General features: G+C 38.4%; 2 protein-coding genes across 7 annotated transcripts in view; one reads left to right on the top strand and one right to left on the bottom strand.

Annotated features, from left to right (window-relative positions):
- Nucleotides 1–17,683, top strand: part of LOC105069853 (sperm-associated acrosin inhibitor) — a 319,348-nt gene that overhangs the window by 223,754 nt on the left and 77,911 nt on the right. The window lies entirely within an intron of this gene.
- Nucleotides 2,213–17,683, bottom strand: part of SPINK5 (serine peptidase inhibitor Kazal type 5) — a 121,053-nt gene continuing 105,582 nt past the window's right edge. Inside the window, exons 28-34 of the mRNA XM_010956071.3 lie at nucleotides 16,815–16,945; nucleotides 15,957–16,029; nucleotides 14,930–15,057; nucleotides 13,991–14,090; nucleotides 11,889–12,019; nucleotides 9,403–9,493; nucleotides 2,213–2,517 (exon numbers count right to left, since the gene is read on the bottom strand). Of these exons, the coding sequence (XP_010954373.1) occupies nucleotides 2,509–2,517; nucleotides 9,403–9,493; nucleotides 11,889–12,019; nucleotides 13,991–14,090; nucleotides 14,930–15,057; nucleotides 15,957–16,029; nucleotides 16,815–16,945 (663 nt within the window). The 3' untranslated portion in view covers nucleotides 2,213–2,508. The remainder of the gene's footprint in view (nucleotides 2,518–9,402; nucleotides 9,494–11,888; nucleotides 12,020–13,990; nucleotides 14,091–14,929; nucleotides 15,058–15,956; nucleotides 16,030–16,814; nucleotides 16,946–17,683) is intronic.

Here is a 17,683-nt window from a genome sequence, read left to right as displayed (position 1 = left end):
GCCTTGACAGAGGGAGACTTCAGGTGAGTTCCTTACATGAGAAAATAAGAAAGTTGACAGTGGTGGATCAATGAAAACCCATTTTCTGACAATAGAATCTGAAATATCAGTCACAGAGAAATGCATAAGTTGGTGGTAGTGACCAGGAAGCAGGGACAGAAATAGTCTGGCTTTCTTTAGTTCTGTTTCAGGATCGCTTGTCACTTCCTGGTTTAGAATTTTAGGGCTGCTTTGTGAAACATCAGTGAGATGGGTCTGGTTTTCATTTGCCTCCAGTCCATCAAGATACGACTCAAGAAGCAACTCAAAAGTTAGCTTACTTGCTAGTTAACTGTAGCTGTTTTGTTGTGACCATTTTGACACAGATGACATTTTATATTCACGTCTAGGTTGTGTCTCCAAAATAAACAACTTTCAGCTTTTTTTTAATCTCCCAGGTAATGTTTTCAACACATTCGCACTCTTACCCCTGATCCCTGAGCCTTAGTCCATTCTGTACTTTATTATCCTTGATCCTGATCCCATTCTTGACCCCTGCACCCCTACTTCACCCTTGACCTTCACTGGGTCCCTGAGCATTTGTTCATCCTGTGTCTCATCCCACTCTGGGCCACCCTATCCTTCACCTCACCCTATCCCTAAGACACACTCTCCCTGCTGCTCTGAATGATTATCAAGGGTTGGTTAAGTCTTTAGTGTGAGATAACCAAGTCTTTTGTGCACATTACCTAATAATCATAATCAAATTAATACTGAAAGCAGTATAAGGGGTTGGTTCTTTATATCTTAATGAAATATTCAAAATGACATAACAAAGCAGCTACTTCTCAAAAAAAAAGTAAAATATTTTCCTGGCCAGGAAAATAGAATTTCTGGATTTCCTAGAAATAACCAGGAAGGAGATACAATCTCATATGTTATAGAATCTCTAAACCCATCTTGGATATCCTGGAATTGCCAAAGGAAATAGCAACATTGTTTCCTCTTTTTTGTCTGAGATGAATCTGTATTTTCATGCTTAAACAATGATTAACAAGCCTTTTTTCTTTATTTTTTTTTAATAATGATAACATAGGAAAAACAGAGGGATTGACTTATTTTCACTCAGTTACAAAGGACAGAGATCACAGAATTCTACTACAGTTGGCCTAGTGGCAACTTACCTAGAAGAAAAAGGGCAGAGGAATTATTACAAAATGAACTTCCCCAATCCAAGTAGGCCTGCCATTCAGACACAGTTCTTCCATAGCTGAGAATGGCTTGAAGCATAGTGGATTCCCCTCAGGCTTCCTCCATCTACCGTGCGTTCAACGTCAGCCCACAATCTGCAACTGAACAGAGTAACTCGGTACTGGGTACTGTCACAGGGTACCAGGAGCATGACAGGTTTTCAGCATCGAGACGGGAGCTTACAAGCTGTTCCATCCCACCCCTCTCTAACGCTTGTATTCCTGGTAGATTTCTCAGGTGTGTTAGGTCACTGTCTAGTTTAGTAGCCTCTGGCTCCATGTAGCTACTGAGCACTTGAAACTTGACTGGTCCAAACTGAGACATGCTGTAAGTATAAAATACTTACCAATATTAAAGACTTAGTAACATAAAATTTTTTACCAATTATATTTTGAAATAATAGTTTTGATATATTGGGCCAAATATATTGCTAAAATTAATTTTACACATTTCTCTCATAGCTACCAGAAAATCTGAAATTACATATTTTCATATGTAATTTGAAATCTGTGGCTCCTATTTCTGTTGGACAGTGCTGTGGAGACTTGCACACGTTGGCAACTCTCTTTGCCGTAGTCTTCCCCCAGACTGTGTGTCTAAGACCCTGATACAGGAAATCAGAAGGCAGTGTGATTGAATGTGAGAAATTACTGCTCTGTGTCATTGGATGAGGTCCACATAATTGGGATAGTTAGGCTATTCATGGAAATACAGAAGCTAGATAGAGGAGGTGGTAAGGTAACAAGATAGTGAAGGTGAGGTTGATTCATAGCTGACTGAGCTTTATATAGCTGTTGGCTGCTGGGGAACCCTGTCTCCCCACCTCTCTTCTAGACATTCCTTCTCAACTATGACAGTAACTTGAATCTGAAAAAAAAGTGAGCATTCTCTCTCCACCCACAGGTGTGACAAGACACAAGGGTAGAGTTTATTCAGCTTCTGCAAAAACACGTTTCTATTATCCACAAAGAAGTCCCAGTAATCGTGTTCTGCTGGGTGTACTTTTATTGAACAGGCAGTTGAACAGACAGCATTGTGATCAGGTTTCCAGAGCACAGACTGGGTGAAGATGTCTCTGTGCCCTCAGATCACAGAATCTAGGAGGAAAGAGATGGAAAAGACTGAAAATTAGTGAATCCATTCCCCCAACAGCTCTGTATTGCTTTCTATAGTAAATAAGACAAGCTCTGAAGAATTCTTCATATATACAGATGGTGAAGGTAGGCGATTCATAATTGGAGTACACATTTTCTCTCATGGTGTTCACCAACTCTTGCATCATTTGAACTAGAAGAGAAGATGAGTAGGTTAGATGCTAGCAACTCAAAGACACTGTAGAAACTCAGGCTGTACATATAATAACTGTACCATAATCAAAGAAATCCAGATCCCTGCATTCTGCCAAGAACACACAATTTCAAATCACTTTCACATATCATTCACTTGATTCAATGAGTATTTATTGAACACCTTGTACATATTACCTGTTGAGGTAGATATAAAAATGAACTCTGCTTTTGATTATGTGTAACCTTCATGGTAATGAAAAGAGGAAGCTCTCATTCACATCATTTCACAAAGGAGGAAATTGAGCGTCAGAGAAGTTGAGTGACTTGCCAAAGGCCTCACATTTGGTCAGGACTTAAATCCAATTCCTACTATAGCAATTAATGATCTACTATTATAGTTTGTTTGAGGCCATGAGAATTTAATCAGCTAGTTTCCTTGCCTGACTCATCCATGTAGTCATATATATATATTTTTAATTGAAGTACAGTCAGTTACAGTGTGGCAGTTTCTGGTGTATAGCCCAATGTCTTAGTCATGCATATACATACAGATATTTGTTTTCAATTCTTTTTCATTAAAGGTTATTATAAGATACTGAACATAGTTCCCTGTGCTATACAGAAGAAACTTTTTAAAATCTATCTTTATATATAGTGGCTAACATTTGTAAATCTCAAACTCCCAAATTTAATCCCTTCTCACCCCCTTTCCCTGTAGCCATAAGATTGTTTACTATGTCTGCGAGTCTGTTTTTGTTTTGTAGATGAGTTCATAGTTCATAGGGTCCTTTGTTTTCTTTCTTTCTTTCTTTTTTTTTTTTTTTTTTTTAGATTCCACATATGAGTGATATCACATGGTATTTTTCTTTCTCTTCCTGGCTTGCTTCACTTAGAATGACAATCTCTAGGTCCACCCATGTTGCTGCAAATGGCATTAGTTTATTCTTTTCTATGGCTGAGTAGTATTCCATTGTATAAATATATCACAATTTCTTTATCCAGTCATCTGTCGATGGACATTTAGGTTGTTTCCATGTCTTGGCTATTATAAATAGTGCTGCTGTGAACATTGGGATGCATGTATCTTTTTGAATTAAGATTCCCTCTGAATATATGCCCAGGAGTGGGATCGCTGGGTCATATGGTAAGTCTATTTTCAGTCTTTTGAGGAATCTCCATACTGTTTTCCACAATGGCTGCACCAAACTGCATTCCCACCAGCAGTGTAGGAGGGTTCCCTTTTCTCCACAGCCTCTCCAGCATTTGTCATTTGTGGACTTTTGAACGATGGCCATTCTGACTGGTGCGAGGTGATACCTCATTATAGTTTTGATTTGCATTTCTCTGATAATTAGTGATATGGAGCATTTTTTCATGTTCCTATTGGCCATTTGTATGTCTTCATTGGACAATTGCTTGCTTAGGTCATCTGCACATTTTTGGATTGGGTTGTTTGTTTGTTTTTCTTGTTATTAAGTTGTATGAGCTGTTTATATGTTCTGGAAATTAAGCCTTTGTCAGTTACATCATTTGAAAATTTTTTCTCCCATTCCATAGGTTGTTGTTTTGTTTTGCTTATGGTTTCCTTTTTTGTGCAAAAGCTTGTAAGTTTAATTAGGTCCCATTTGTTTATTTTTGCTCTTATTTCTATTGCCTGGGTAGACTGCCCTAGGAGAACATTGCTAAGATTTATGTCAGAGAATGTTTTGCCTATCTTTTCTTCTAGGACATTTATCGTGTCTTGTCTTGTATTTAAGTCTTTAAGCCATTTTGAATTTATTTTTGGGTATGGAGTGAGGGAGTGTTCTAACTTCATTGATTTACATAGGGCTGTCCAGTTTTCCCAGCACCACTTGCTGAAGAGACTGTCTTTTCTCCATTGTATATTCTTGTTTCCCTTTGTCAAAGATTAATTGACCATAGGTCAGTGGGTTTATTTCTGGGCTCTCTGTTCTGTTCCATTGATCCATATGTCTGTTTTTATGCCAATACCATGTTGTTTTGATTACTGTTAGTCATATGTTCTTAAAATCAACATTTAAAACATAATATCGGTGTTTAAAAGATGTTTAAATGGGTAACTGCATCTTGTCTGCTGGTCTCACCTGTAACAGTAGCAATATTATTATTCCAAACTCAAACCTCTGTATTCGTTCTCACATTTACCCCATAAGGCTTCCTTTCATTTGTTGGTAGCTGTAATCTTGTTGAATCCTTGAAGATCTTTGTCATGAAATTGATAATAGTCATTTACTCATCTCTCAAAATAGTATTGATATTTTTCTTGACATAGGAATTTCCTTCCAATGTAGCTAATCTTTAATTACTTGAGATAATGCCTTCTCTAGAGCCCCTGGTTTTCAGAATCTCCTGACAACTAAAGGATGGTGGCAGAGGATAAAAAATGAAGGCAGAAAATCTACACTGGACCTCAAATATAATATTCAATAACTTTGGTAAATTGCAGGATTTCTCCCAGGGTTGATTTTCTGTAAAATAGGAAAGATAATGATCCCTGCCCTGAATACAGGTTTATTGTGAGGATGCAAAAGGAAAGATCACACAAAACTCGAAAAAGTTACATAAATCTTGGTAGTTATGTTTACTGTATAATGTAAAGTACTTCTTGGAATAGGAAGTAAAAGTATGGGTTCCAGGATTTTCAATCTAATTTTCCAGGAAAGTTGTAAGTGCCTGGCCTTTTCTTTATTCTTGAGGTTCCAGATTCTCATAGAGAATCCTCTACCCAGGAAAAAAATGTTTAGGCAGTAGGTTCCAACTTCTGGGATATGTACCCATAATAGTTACTAGAACAATGCAGGGTGACACCGTATCACCTTGGTGTATCCAAGATCACATAATTGAATCATACAGCAAGCAGGAACTGAACCCTATGCCCAGGATACCTCTTGTTCTAATGATTTGTTCCATCAGATAACACTAAGTAATTCCTGTCCTTAACAATGCCTGTTATATAACTCTAGTGGGAAGAAAACACCCAAAAATGAAAGGAGGGAACTTACAGAAACCTTTTGGCTCTGGCGAGATTCTTCATTATTTGAATAAATACATCTTATTAGTATTATTCTATGGCAAGTTCCTCATAAAGTAGTTTTCATCAACTTGTCTATATGAAATGACAGCAAGGCGTGATCTAAGGTGTGGTCTGTAGGACTTGTGTAAAGATTATTTTTACCTCCCTGTTCTGAGATGTGTGTGACCGAGTGTGTTTGAAATGCGGGGGGACGATTATATTCTGGCAATAAAATGAGGAGCAAACCGCCGAGAGTTTCTATATGTAGTAAGATGGCAAAGATAGTATAGGGACTAGGACAAAAGTTTAAACCCTCTCTTTATGGGTGTGTAAAGACCCAGAGTAGACAAACGACTTTTTTAACCCACATGAGAAAACAATGATTTCATTCCAGTACCCCACCTACTCTCCTCTGCCTCCCAGCTGCCAGTGCAAAACCAGAAACACCTAGCTGACAACTCTTGTTTTTCCAGTTTCCCATATCAGGGCTCACTGAGTAGTTCTTTTGAATATGGTCTCATCTAGTGTTGCTTAAGATCCCCAAATCTGGTGGAATTATTTTTAATTCCATATTGCCAGAGCTTTTGGTGGCAGGGAAAAGGAGCAAAAAAGTTGTGAATCATAATAAGTAACTATCTTAAAGAAATATATTTTCAATGTCAAATATAAATTTATTAAAACATTATTTATTAAAATTATTAAAAATAAATAAGCACTGCACCAGGGTCTGTTTCTTTATATTCATACTTTAGACTCTTAGGCATAATAATAATAATAAATGCTATTAATTTTTAAACACTGTGCCAAATCCTTGAAAGTCAGTATTTATTACATATTTTCAATAACTCAGTGAGATCTTTGGTTACATATTTATATGATTTGCCAAAGGTCTTATATATGAAAAACATATCAAACTCTGAACCTGTATTTTCTTGGTAACAAAAAATTCTCTCTTATTTGAAAATTTCTAGATTTTTCCTCAGGTCATATATATCATCTTGCCTGAGAAAGAGATTCCTCAAACGGAATATCAGGCGGAATGTTAAACTTATTCCAAGATCCCTACTGGATGCCTGGGTAATACCAAACCCTATATATACTGTTTCTTCCTATACATACGTACACACCTATGATAAAGTTTAATTTAAAAGTTAGGCATGATAAGAGATAAATAACAATAAATAATAATAAAATAGAACAATTACAATATTATGTAATAAAAGTTACATGAATGCAATCTCTCTACGTGATGGGATGATGTGCGGTGAATGACGCTGGAATTGTGACACGGTTTCAGGCCACCACTGACCTGACAGTAGGTCAGGAGGAGGATCTTTGCTTCAGGTGATCCTGTATACTCAAGCTATGACAGCGTTGGTGGCTAGATACCAAAAAATGATGTCAATGGTTGGGAATCCTTGATAGTTGAAGGGTTTTTTGCCCAAAACGTTTAGAAGAACATTCTAATCAGAAATTGTTGCTCTTTCTAATGCTTCAAAGTGTTGCTGTAGAGGTTGTAATCCTTCGGGGATCATATGGGTGATGTTAATGCTGTGTTCCATCTAAAGATTGTCTTCCATAATTTTGTCCTTTAATGTCTGCAGTTAGAAATGGTTTGGCAAGTTTTGGTAATGTAAATTGCTGGTTCTGCTTTAGTTTCTTCTTTATCTTCCTCTTCCTCTGTAGATGACTCAACAAGTTCTTCCAGCTTCTCATTCATTAACACTTCTCAGTGGCCTTCAATATGTTATTCGACTTCTTCATCAAGGATGTCAGAAAATCCTTCTCCATCAACTTGTCTCGCCCCATGAATGATTTTCCTAACTTCTCCATTGATCCTTGGGAAACCTTTAAAATCATTACAACTTCACTCCATAAATGTTTCCAGCAGTTATTTACAGTCACTGGTTTTAATTGATCCATTGCAGCTTTGATGAATGTTATCATGTCAGCAGTAGTAAATGATTCCCAGCACTGCATTATGTCCAGAGTAGGGTCTTCATCCGTTGCTGATAAAAAGTGACCAGATACCAGGCAGGGGTATGTGGTCTTGACAGACTCAGTGATGCCCTGGTCAAGGGGCTGAAGCAGTAAAGTTCTATTTGTAGGTAAAAAATACAACCTCAGCATTTTCATTTTCATAGCAAATAGATTCAGGATGGCCAGGTGCATTGTCTATTATTAAAAGGACTTTAAATTCTAACCCTACCTCTTCCAAGTATTTTTTCACTTCTGGGATGCAGCATTGGTGAAACCATTTCATGAACAAGATGGCTGTCACCCTCCCTTTCAGAGTCTTACCAGTACGTGGGTGATAATTTTGTTTCTGTTTTTGAGAGCAGGTGGGTCCTTCACTCTTTACACCATGTCTGGCTCAGTCATGTGCTCTGCAGCGTTCCCTTGTCATGGTACCAGGGTGAACGTGTCACTTCATGTTTTATGCCCTGGTGCTTAATGAGAGTGTTAAGACCTTGCACTTTTATAAACGTAGGTTCTATTGGGCATCTTTTTCCAGAGGAGCTTGGTCTCACTGTAACTGAAGACTTGATTTAGATGGTATCTTTTCTCCTTAATCAACTTGTTCCATTCTGCTGGAAATGTGGCCAAAGCTGCTTTGCTGGCAGATGCAGTCTTTCTAAGTGCTACACTTTTCAGTCCAAATCTGTCCCTGAATCTGTGTAACCATTCTTTACTTGCAGCGAATGGCTTGGTGTCACTAATTTCCGGGGATCCCTTGCCAAAGTCCTCGTTTAGGCTCAATGCTTTTTGGTGCAACACGCGCAAATCAAAACACATTTTCCGTTTGTGTCTTCCAGACACGATTTAATGCCTTTTCCATCTTAACTAACCACTTATCACCCATTGTGGCTGTAACTTTTGCAGTTTGAGGTGTGGCAGTAAAACTAGCGTGAATTTCTTTTTTGTTCTTCACAATTTCATGGATAGAAGATTCATTCTTACTGAAGACCTGAGCAACCGGAGCATATGGGTTTTTTTCCTTATTGAACCTAGAACTTTCACCTTGCACTTAAAGGAAGAACGTTTTGGCTTCTTTGGCATACATTAATTTCCATTACCAATACTCCTCACTTTGGGGGCATTAGTCAGTAAAATGAGGGTTATTTGAACAAAAGACTCCACTACCACAGCGGTCAATCTGATAACCTAGATGACAGCTAAGTGACTGACAGGCGGGATGTACTGGACAAAGGTATGACCTACTTCCCAGGAGAAATGGAGTGGGGCGCTGCAGGATTTCGTCACGCTGCTCAGAACAGCATGCAGTTTAAGACTTAGGAATTGTCTATTTCTGGAGTTTTCCACTTAATATTTTCAGACCTTAGGTAACTGAAACCATGGAAAGTAAAACCTCAGATAAGGTAGGGTTACTGTAATGTGCATGGAAACATCCTTGTAGGGAGTTAAATGAAAAGGTCAACTTTTCATGCTGGGTAACAATGCAAAGCACAAGGATGCGTGGGGGCTACACAGAAATGGTTTCAGTCCAGTTCCGTCACCGTCTGACCTCTCTTGGTCTCTGTCTCATCTTTTTATTGGAGGTCACAGAAAATAAAACTTATTCTGCAACAGCGTTACATTATGGACACTGCACTTAAACAATCTGTTAATGATCCCAGTAAATATTTTTAAATGTTAAAGACTGTATTTCTGTTCCTACATATTTTAGTAATTACTTAGTCATCTTCACAATGAAGATGTGCCCAATTCTAGGGTTACCTGACCTGGTATGATTTTCCTGGCCAGAGAAATGTCCATCACTCGGGACAAGAGTACAAAAGCAGAACCAGCTGGTCCTAAGGCGGTAGTCACGGACGCCGGCGTACTTACAGATGTGGGCAGGCTGGCAGGTGTTGTTTCTGGGATGCCATTCTCCTCGCACCTCCCTTCACTGCGTATGTGTGTATTAGTTTGGTATATTCTAAAACAAAGATGGGAAAGCTTTGTTATAATGAGAAAAAAAAAAAAAGGATTAATATGAGTGACATTTGGGCATCAAAAACCAGAACTGAAATTAGGGGTAGGGGCTGGGATCTGTATTCAGCTACTTTCTGGTAGGCATCATTCAGGTTTATTCTCCCTCTTCTGACTTAACTCCTCATTTGTGCCCCAAGCCTGGACCTAGTTCATCTCATTTCATTCAACTGTACACTCATGGAATTGTTGAATGTTGGAAATAAACTTGGAGCTCGTCTAGTCCAAAAGCCATTATTTTATAGACGGGAAAATTGGATCCCAGAGAGAAGTTTGACTTTGCTGGATATCTGTAATGTGACTTGGGGATTATAAAATACAATATATTTTATATAAGTATATATAAATTCGCTGTATATAATAAATATAGCAATACATTATCATAAAGTTGAATTTGATAGAAAGAATCTTAAAAGGTATGACTTTTAATGCCATTCTCTTAAAAAATATTATATATCAAATATCTACTTGTTTGCCTTGGTGGTGGGAAACTCACTGTCTATCAAGGCAGTTGATTTTGTTCTTGATCATTGCTCAAGGTGAAACTGCTTCCCTATCGCTTCCTCTGAGACCACAGAAACCAGTCATGTTCCCTCTTCCGTGAGACAGCCTGAATCTTCTCTGTATACTCCCAGTTCCTTTAGCCAAACAATCCATCCTGAGGCATGCTTCATCAGTATTTTTTCATGTGCATTTCTGAAGTTTGTAAAATTTCTAAAGTTCCCTTGAGTAGAGTATGACCCATTGTGGGTCATATGGTTAGCAGAATGTGTAAAGAATGTTGGGTGGAAAATTTAGGCCCTGACATTTACAATGAAGAGAAGTTGGAGGATTTCTAGGCTGAAATTAAGGTATATGTAGTAACAAATTCATGAGTGGGTGTACTCATTCCTTAAACATTTAAGATATTTAAGAATTAACAATTCCTTAAATCTTAAAATTCTATAATCCACATATGGATTTCCAGAGATTTATGTACCCACAGTCCTTGTGTATACAAATTGTTAATGTTTCATCATTTTCTTGTCTGTGAAGAGATAACTTTCTCCATATTATCAAAGTAATCTTTGACGCCCAAATGTTTAAGGAACTACTGCCTTGGATATAACAATAGTGTAGTAGAGAGAAAAGAAAACTGAATTTACACCCAAGTCAACAAGGTTAAAATCCTGTCTGATCTACTTCCTAGTTTTGCCATTTTAAACAAATTACCTGGAGTCTCTGAGCCTCAGTTTCACTTTCTGTACAATGAAGATAATGCCACTGCATAGTGAGGAGTGAGGATTCAGTGAAACTGTGAATATGAAAGTGCCTTACTTACGATATAAAGCACGCATATTCAGATTTTAGTCTACGTATATGAACTACGTATATCAATGGCTTTTTCTTTTGTGAGTACTTTGATTTAAAAGAAAATAAATGTAAACTCAAGTATTTTTCTGGGATTGAAAAGCAGGATATCAGGCCCATCCTCAATTTCTGGGCCTTGCTTATCGTATCCTGAGAGAGAGAGAACAAACACACATGGACTGCGCTGCAAGTCTGGGTTGGGTGGGGCAGGAAAGTCAAGATGTGCCGCCGTGCTCTCATTTAAAGCTGGGGAGATGGAGGCTGGGGAAAGGTGAGGAACGTGAATGGGTAAAATAGCGTCTGAGAAGGAAAGCACCAACAAATCTGCAACCAGTAATGAAAGTATTCAAACAAATCCCTTGTATTTAACTAAAAGAATAACAGTAATTTTTCTCAATAATCTTGTGATGTCAGCTGGCTAAGAGAACCGTCTCCAGTTTTCCAGTGAAGGAACTGAATCTCAGAATGATGAGGTGATATGCCCGCAGACACACAGATTAGAATGAAGCTGAGAACAGACACCAGGCCTGCCACCGGCTCCATTGTGCTTTTTTTTTGCTTGTTAGCACTTCCTGCTCTAAGAAGACTTGGGAGCATGGGGCGTCTGTGACTATCGGGTAGTCATAAGGCCCATTAGAGATTAGAGGCTGGGCTGACTACAGCAATGATTCTCAACTGTTTTCTCCTTACACAAAGGACAGATGACGTTCACACTCCCATGGGTGCACATGGGCTTAGCGAGATTTTCTCTAATGATTGTCACCCCACCACTTTTTCCTTTCTCTTCCATTCAGTAAAGTATATGAACAGTCTTATTAAAGGGATAACCTTAGATCCTCTGCTTTATGCATGAACAAGATCATTCATAACTGCTGTGATTAGTTAATTGGTTGCAACACACCTCCAATTCATATGAATACGCTACTGTGGGGCAGTAGTGTCATCAAGAACCTCTACACTGGAGGACAGAATCATTCGACTTGTATACTTACAGGTTTTTGTGACACAGCATGCAGGGATTGTTGTATGTCTGGCCATCATCACCACAGACAGGGTCTAAGTTCTTTGGGCAAAGGTAACCCATCCTGGGCAGTACTCTGTAGTGTTCGCACATGGCAGCATCCTGAATAAGCAACACATAAAGCAGATTCACTCAATGGCACTCAGGAGATACAGGCTTGGGAAACACTTCCGGATTTCCTTAATCATGTTTGAATAAATAGTGAAGACAGCTCTTTCCTGTACAAGCATTTACTGTATCATTTTTCTATTTTATTTCCCCCTTGCTATTATATTTTATTTATTCACATCATCTATTACCTTTGTTCTTCCAACAGAAACTCTGTAAGTGTAGAGAGTTCTGCTTTGTTTGTGGCTATTGTTCTTATATACATAGTAATGCTTGAAAAGTAGTAGGTGCTCAAGAAATATTTGTAGAATCCATAAATGATGGATAAATAAATAACAAAGTGAATACTGAGTGTAGTTCTCTTCTCCAAGAGAAAGCTCGGCTGAAAACCAGATCATACAGGAGGAAGCATGATGAGGTTTCTGGTGTGCTGGTGCTCTCTCATTTCTTCACCATAGGTGTTAATATCACAGATGTGATCACTTTGTAATATTTCATTTAGCAGTGCACTTATGGTATGTGCATTTTTTCTATATGGCTATTTTACTTCAGTAAAATGCTTTTAAAAAATAACAAATTTTATTATTAACAGTAGCCAAGATACACACACATATATATACAAAGGAATATTATTCAGCCATGAAAAAGGAAATCCTTCCATTAGTGACAGCTTGGATGAGCCTAGAGAGTACTATGCTAAGTTAAAGAAATCAGACAAAGACAAATACTGTGTGATATCACTTACATGTGGAATCTAAAAAAGCCAAACTCACAGAACAGAGTGGAATGGTGGTAGGGATGGGATTGGAGAAAATGAGGAGACATTGGTCATAGGGTGTAAGCTTTTAATTAAAAGATGAGTAAGTTCTGGGACTCTAATATATGGTCTTGTGATTATAGTAATAATACTGTGTGATATACTCAAAAGTTGGTATACTCCAGTAGTCTCACCACAGAGAAGAAATGGTAATTATGTGAGGTGCTGGAGGTGTTAGCTAACACTATAGTGGTAATCATTTTGCAGTCTTTAAAGGGAGCAAATCAGTGTGTGTACACAAATTTACACAGTGTTGTATGTCAACTATAGCTCAGTAAAGCCAGGGGTAGGGTAACATTGTGTGAACAGCTCTCCTCCATGTTGAGGGATCCCTAGTGTAGTGCCTCATTGACTAGAAATATGTAATTAGTATACATTTTGCTAGTGTAACTCATCTATTATTCTATTTGATTTGGAAAAATAATTAGAAAAAAAATTTTTTTTATACCTGTCTTTCTCCCTTGTCGGGTCATCAGACTAGGTGCCAGAGGCTCCCTTCTGGGGCCCAATCTGAGATTGTACTTCGTGAGTGAATATCCTTATGCTCTCGTATCCTCTTTCCTTCTCTCTACTCTTGACTTTGGCAAAGCTCTAAAGAAGCAATCCCACTAGGTTCAGTGACACCAAGGTACACGTTACTGATGGCCATCAGCCTACATTTTAAATAAAAAGTTTGAACTACTGTGAATTGCTAATTGGTGGAATTTTCCAAGTATAAATATGTTTAGCACAGTGTCCCAGGCTGTTGGAAAAAGGACTTGGTTTAGAGGGGGAGTGAGAGGCAGCTGGATGAGGAGCCTTTCTGGTCTGCTGAAATTACAGAATTGAGGCTCCTAACTGCTTATGTGACCACATCTGCCATAAGTCACATTCATTATGTACCCACTTTTTAAAATTTCAAAAGTGTATTAAATTCGCTTGGAGCAGGCCAGTAATCTCAAAGAGCATAGAGTAATGCGCCAGTGAATAATCCCAGAACTCTCTCAGTTACTAGGCATGTTCTCCATTTAAGCCTCAAAGGACTTGAGGCTGCACTGAATCAGTCTTTCCCTGACCTTCACATGGAATGAGGTTTATGGAGAGCAAGTGGCAAACAGGCCCCCTAAAATAAGTGAATTAAGTAACTTTTTAGAAGTCGCCGTTCTTACCAGAGACCTAACGGAGGAATCTGGATTGCCTTCCCCTTCAGAAGATCTAACGTGGGATGGCCTTTCTTGAATGCTTGTCATTTCCAAAGCTTCTTTTTGACTAGAGAAGAAGACAAAAGTATTTTAAATTTACAGCTAAAAAGGCTAGCTCCTATAACTTCCAGGGGAAAGCTAAGCAGTTCTAATGAAATACGATGGAACCACAGAACATTCAGTGAGAGCATGATTAGGATGACATGTTAAGAAAAGTACATAGCTTAGCACTCCTGTCGCTTAATAGATGTGCGACCTTGAACAAGTGGTTTAAATTCCTTGAACTTAGATTTCCTGGAACATAAAAAGAGGGTAGTATTGGTAATTCCTACCTCAAGGAACATACTATGAGGAGCTAAAAAAAAAAATACTGATTATTATTATTGTGTTTCACAGTGTTTTTCCACAACCATCATCATCACCATCTGCCATACCCACTGGTCCCCAAATATGGTTGTTCATCAGAATAAGCTAGAAACTCTTTCTAAAATAACAAATTCCTTAGTCGTGGAGGCCCTGACTCCAGACGTATAAAAATTTGAGATAGAAAATCTGTGTGTGTGTGTGTGTGTGTGTGTATGTTTGACTTCTCTGTTGAGTCTGATCTAGTTGTGGAATGAAGATCTGGAACAACTTCCTGTAACTATGAACCTGAGAGTTAAAAAAATACAAAACATTTTTTAAGTGACACAGCTAGTAAATATCATGGTGGGAACTCATGTCTGGATTTTTGGTCTTCAGTCCAAGCTTGCTTTCTCTTATAGCAGGTATTTTTAACTTAAGAGCCTTGCATCTAAAGACTTGGTTCAAGGCCCCCATGGATGCATGAGCACATGTCTATTTAATCAACAGTCTCTAAAAATGCAGTTCCCCCTCTAGCTGGGGGCGCAGGATCCTCGTACTCACAAGATAGTTCTGCACATGTAGCACTTGTTTTTATACAACTGTCCATCGGCACCACGCACGGGGTCGTTCTCTCGAGTGCACACAAGCTCGCCGTTCCTCGCGTACTCGCGGAAGTTACTGCACTCATCCTAGAAAATGAGAAAGGGGCAGTGGGCATGGCTTTTCCCTTCTTGGCTTGGTGGTTTTCTCAAAGTTGGTTTCAGGAAGCCCTCTCTTGGCTCTGGACTCAGACTCACTGCACTCATCCTGGCAGTGGAGGCCAAGGAACACCCAGACTGTCTAAACTCCCATCCTCCGCTTCATTCCGAACCTCTCTGCTCTGGTGCTGGAAATGTAGGGAAACACAAAACAACACTTGATAGACCTCCTCGTCTCTCTTGTCCTTTCTGTCATTCCTTCATTTCCCCCATTTTCTACATGAGGTGTATGTACTCTTGACCAAAGGACAATCTCACAGGAATCTAACTCTGCAAATGTGATCATCACTCTTAGAGGACTGGTTGAAGATGTCTTCCTTGAGGTCTTGATAAGCAAATAGAAAAGGCAGCTTCATGCATGCTGCTACTGATTCGTTGTTTCTCAGAGAGCCATCTGGAGAAAATGGAAAGGACATCAAGGAGAGACACCAAAGGGGAGGCTTTGAGACTTGTTTATTTTACCTGAATTATTAAAGTCAGTGTCAACAAGCTACCCGAAGCCTCGTTTCACATTTAAAGTGTCAGACGCAAGCATGCAGTTGAGGTGGTAAAAAATTTTACTATTTTTCAATCCACATTTCTCCCAAAGAGGAGAGACTAAAGCAATATTCGACACACACTGCAGGAGAAGTCTCTATAAAATTGAGAAAAACGATAAACTTCGAAACCAGAAAATAAATCTCATTATAACCCAAAGTGAATAAGATTGGCAAAATCAATTTTCTTTGAAACAGAAGATTAGCAATTTTATTATCCAAAAAGTGGAGGAGAATGCAGGAATCTGAGGATGAACAGTAAAATAGTTATCTTCGTATCTTTTAGGAAATAACCTTTGCATCATTTGACGGCCTTGCATTTGATCTTCCGTCTTCATTCTTTTTTCTTTCATTAGCTTCTCGCTCACTGCAGAATTTAAAAAAAGATAGGGTAGTTCTTCCATAGTTTCCGTCCAATTTTTTTTAACCAAGTATTTCTCCAATTTTAAACATTACAGTATCTAACAATGTTTTCTTGTATCTGAAAAGAAATCTAAGATACTTTACCAAATGAATTTTGATTGTTGGCGTTTTCATTATATGTCTGTGGTAATGCTATCACCTTTCATAAATCCAGTTACTATCCTGTCATCCAGAATTATATAAATTTAAAAGGCCATTACTTTTTTCCTATTTATGGTTTTCATATAGAGAAGTTGCTTCATTTCTCCTTTTTCAATTTTTTAATTAAATTAAAATGGAGCTCTCCAGGATGGATTGTTCTTTACATAGTTACGCTTTAAAGTTTATAAACATTAAAAAAATTTCTCTCTTCGCATCCCTACAAAAACAGTATTGCATAGTTATTAGTCTCTTATATACAAGAGGGACTGAGGCTCTGCACAGTGACCCGGCCTGCCCCATGTTAATTTTCTGATAAGCTTCCTTTTGGAAAGTTGATGATCTTGGCATGACCCAGCAGCTGTCTTCCTGTCCCAGATGCTCCAGGTATTATTATGCTTCTCATCATCAAAATATAAATTCCTTAGGAAAGTACTTGGGAAACTTACTGTTCTCTTCTCAAGTAGGGAGCCATTATTATATTTTTTAATGTGTGAAGCCAAGTGCCTTAAGTTTTAGATTAAGAGGAACTATTTTCTGGCAAACAGACACAACATATTAAATTGATTGATGGACCTCTTCTTCACTTACAAGATGCTCTGACACATAGCACACTTGTTGACGTGCATCTTGCCGTCTGGACCACGAACAGGGTTGTTTTCTCTGGTGCAGGCAAGACCTCTTCCCTCTATCACCTTGTCCCGGAATTCATGACACTGATCCTGCCAACAGGAACAAAGCAAGATGTTACTATCATAGTCTGATCTTTAAAACTGAAAACATGATTGGTTGATTAGATATAAGCTCACAACACTTGAGGAGGAAAATAAAACCTAGAGAAAATAAAATTTTAGAGATAGAATGTGTTTTAAAGGCCCTGTACTCAATGTCTGTTTAAGAAGCTTGACTCCTCTCCGTAGCATCCTTCTCAAATAACTATCTTGCCACAATGGAATTGCACTGCCACCTCAGGCAGCTTGTACCATTTTCATACAATATTCATTAGGCTGAACCCCAAACCAGTCTCCCTGCACCTCTACTCTCCTCCACACATAAAAAAGCCATGGAAAGAACTGAAAGACACTCTTTTGGCAAGACATATAGACATGTAAAGTTTTAGCTTTATTCCTCGAGAACAAATTTTTTTAAAAAAATTTAAACCAAATCTGTATAATAGTCCAGGCACTTTGTTGTGTGCGCTAATGCATTTCATTTGGTTGTCATTAAAAAACCTGTAAGGAAAACACTCGTTATCCCCATTTTACAGATGAGAAAAATTAGGCTCAGAGAGAGTAAGTAATTAGAGTCAATGTTGGGGTTGTGATCAGAAACCTGCTAACAACCAGGCTCTACGTCTCTCCTTCTTTGCCTTAACATGGCAGTGAAGACTCTTATACATCAGGGAGGACACGGAGCTGCCCTTTTCATTTATTGAAAAGTAAGAACCTTAAAAAAGAAGG

This window comes from Camelus bactrianus, chromosome 3, assembly GCF_048773025.1.
Source record: "Camelus bactrianus isolate YW-2024 breed Bactrian camel chromosome 3, ASM4877302v1, whole genome shotgun sequence".
Classification (NCBI taxonomy): domain Eukaryota; kingdom Metazoa; phylum Chordata; class Mammalia; order Artiodactyla; family Camelidae; genus Camelus; species Camelus bactrianus.
Note: the sequence above shows the minus strand (reverse complement) of the source record. Positions and strands in the feature narration are given on the sequence as shown.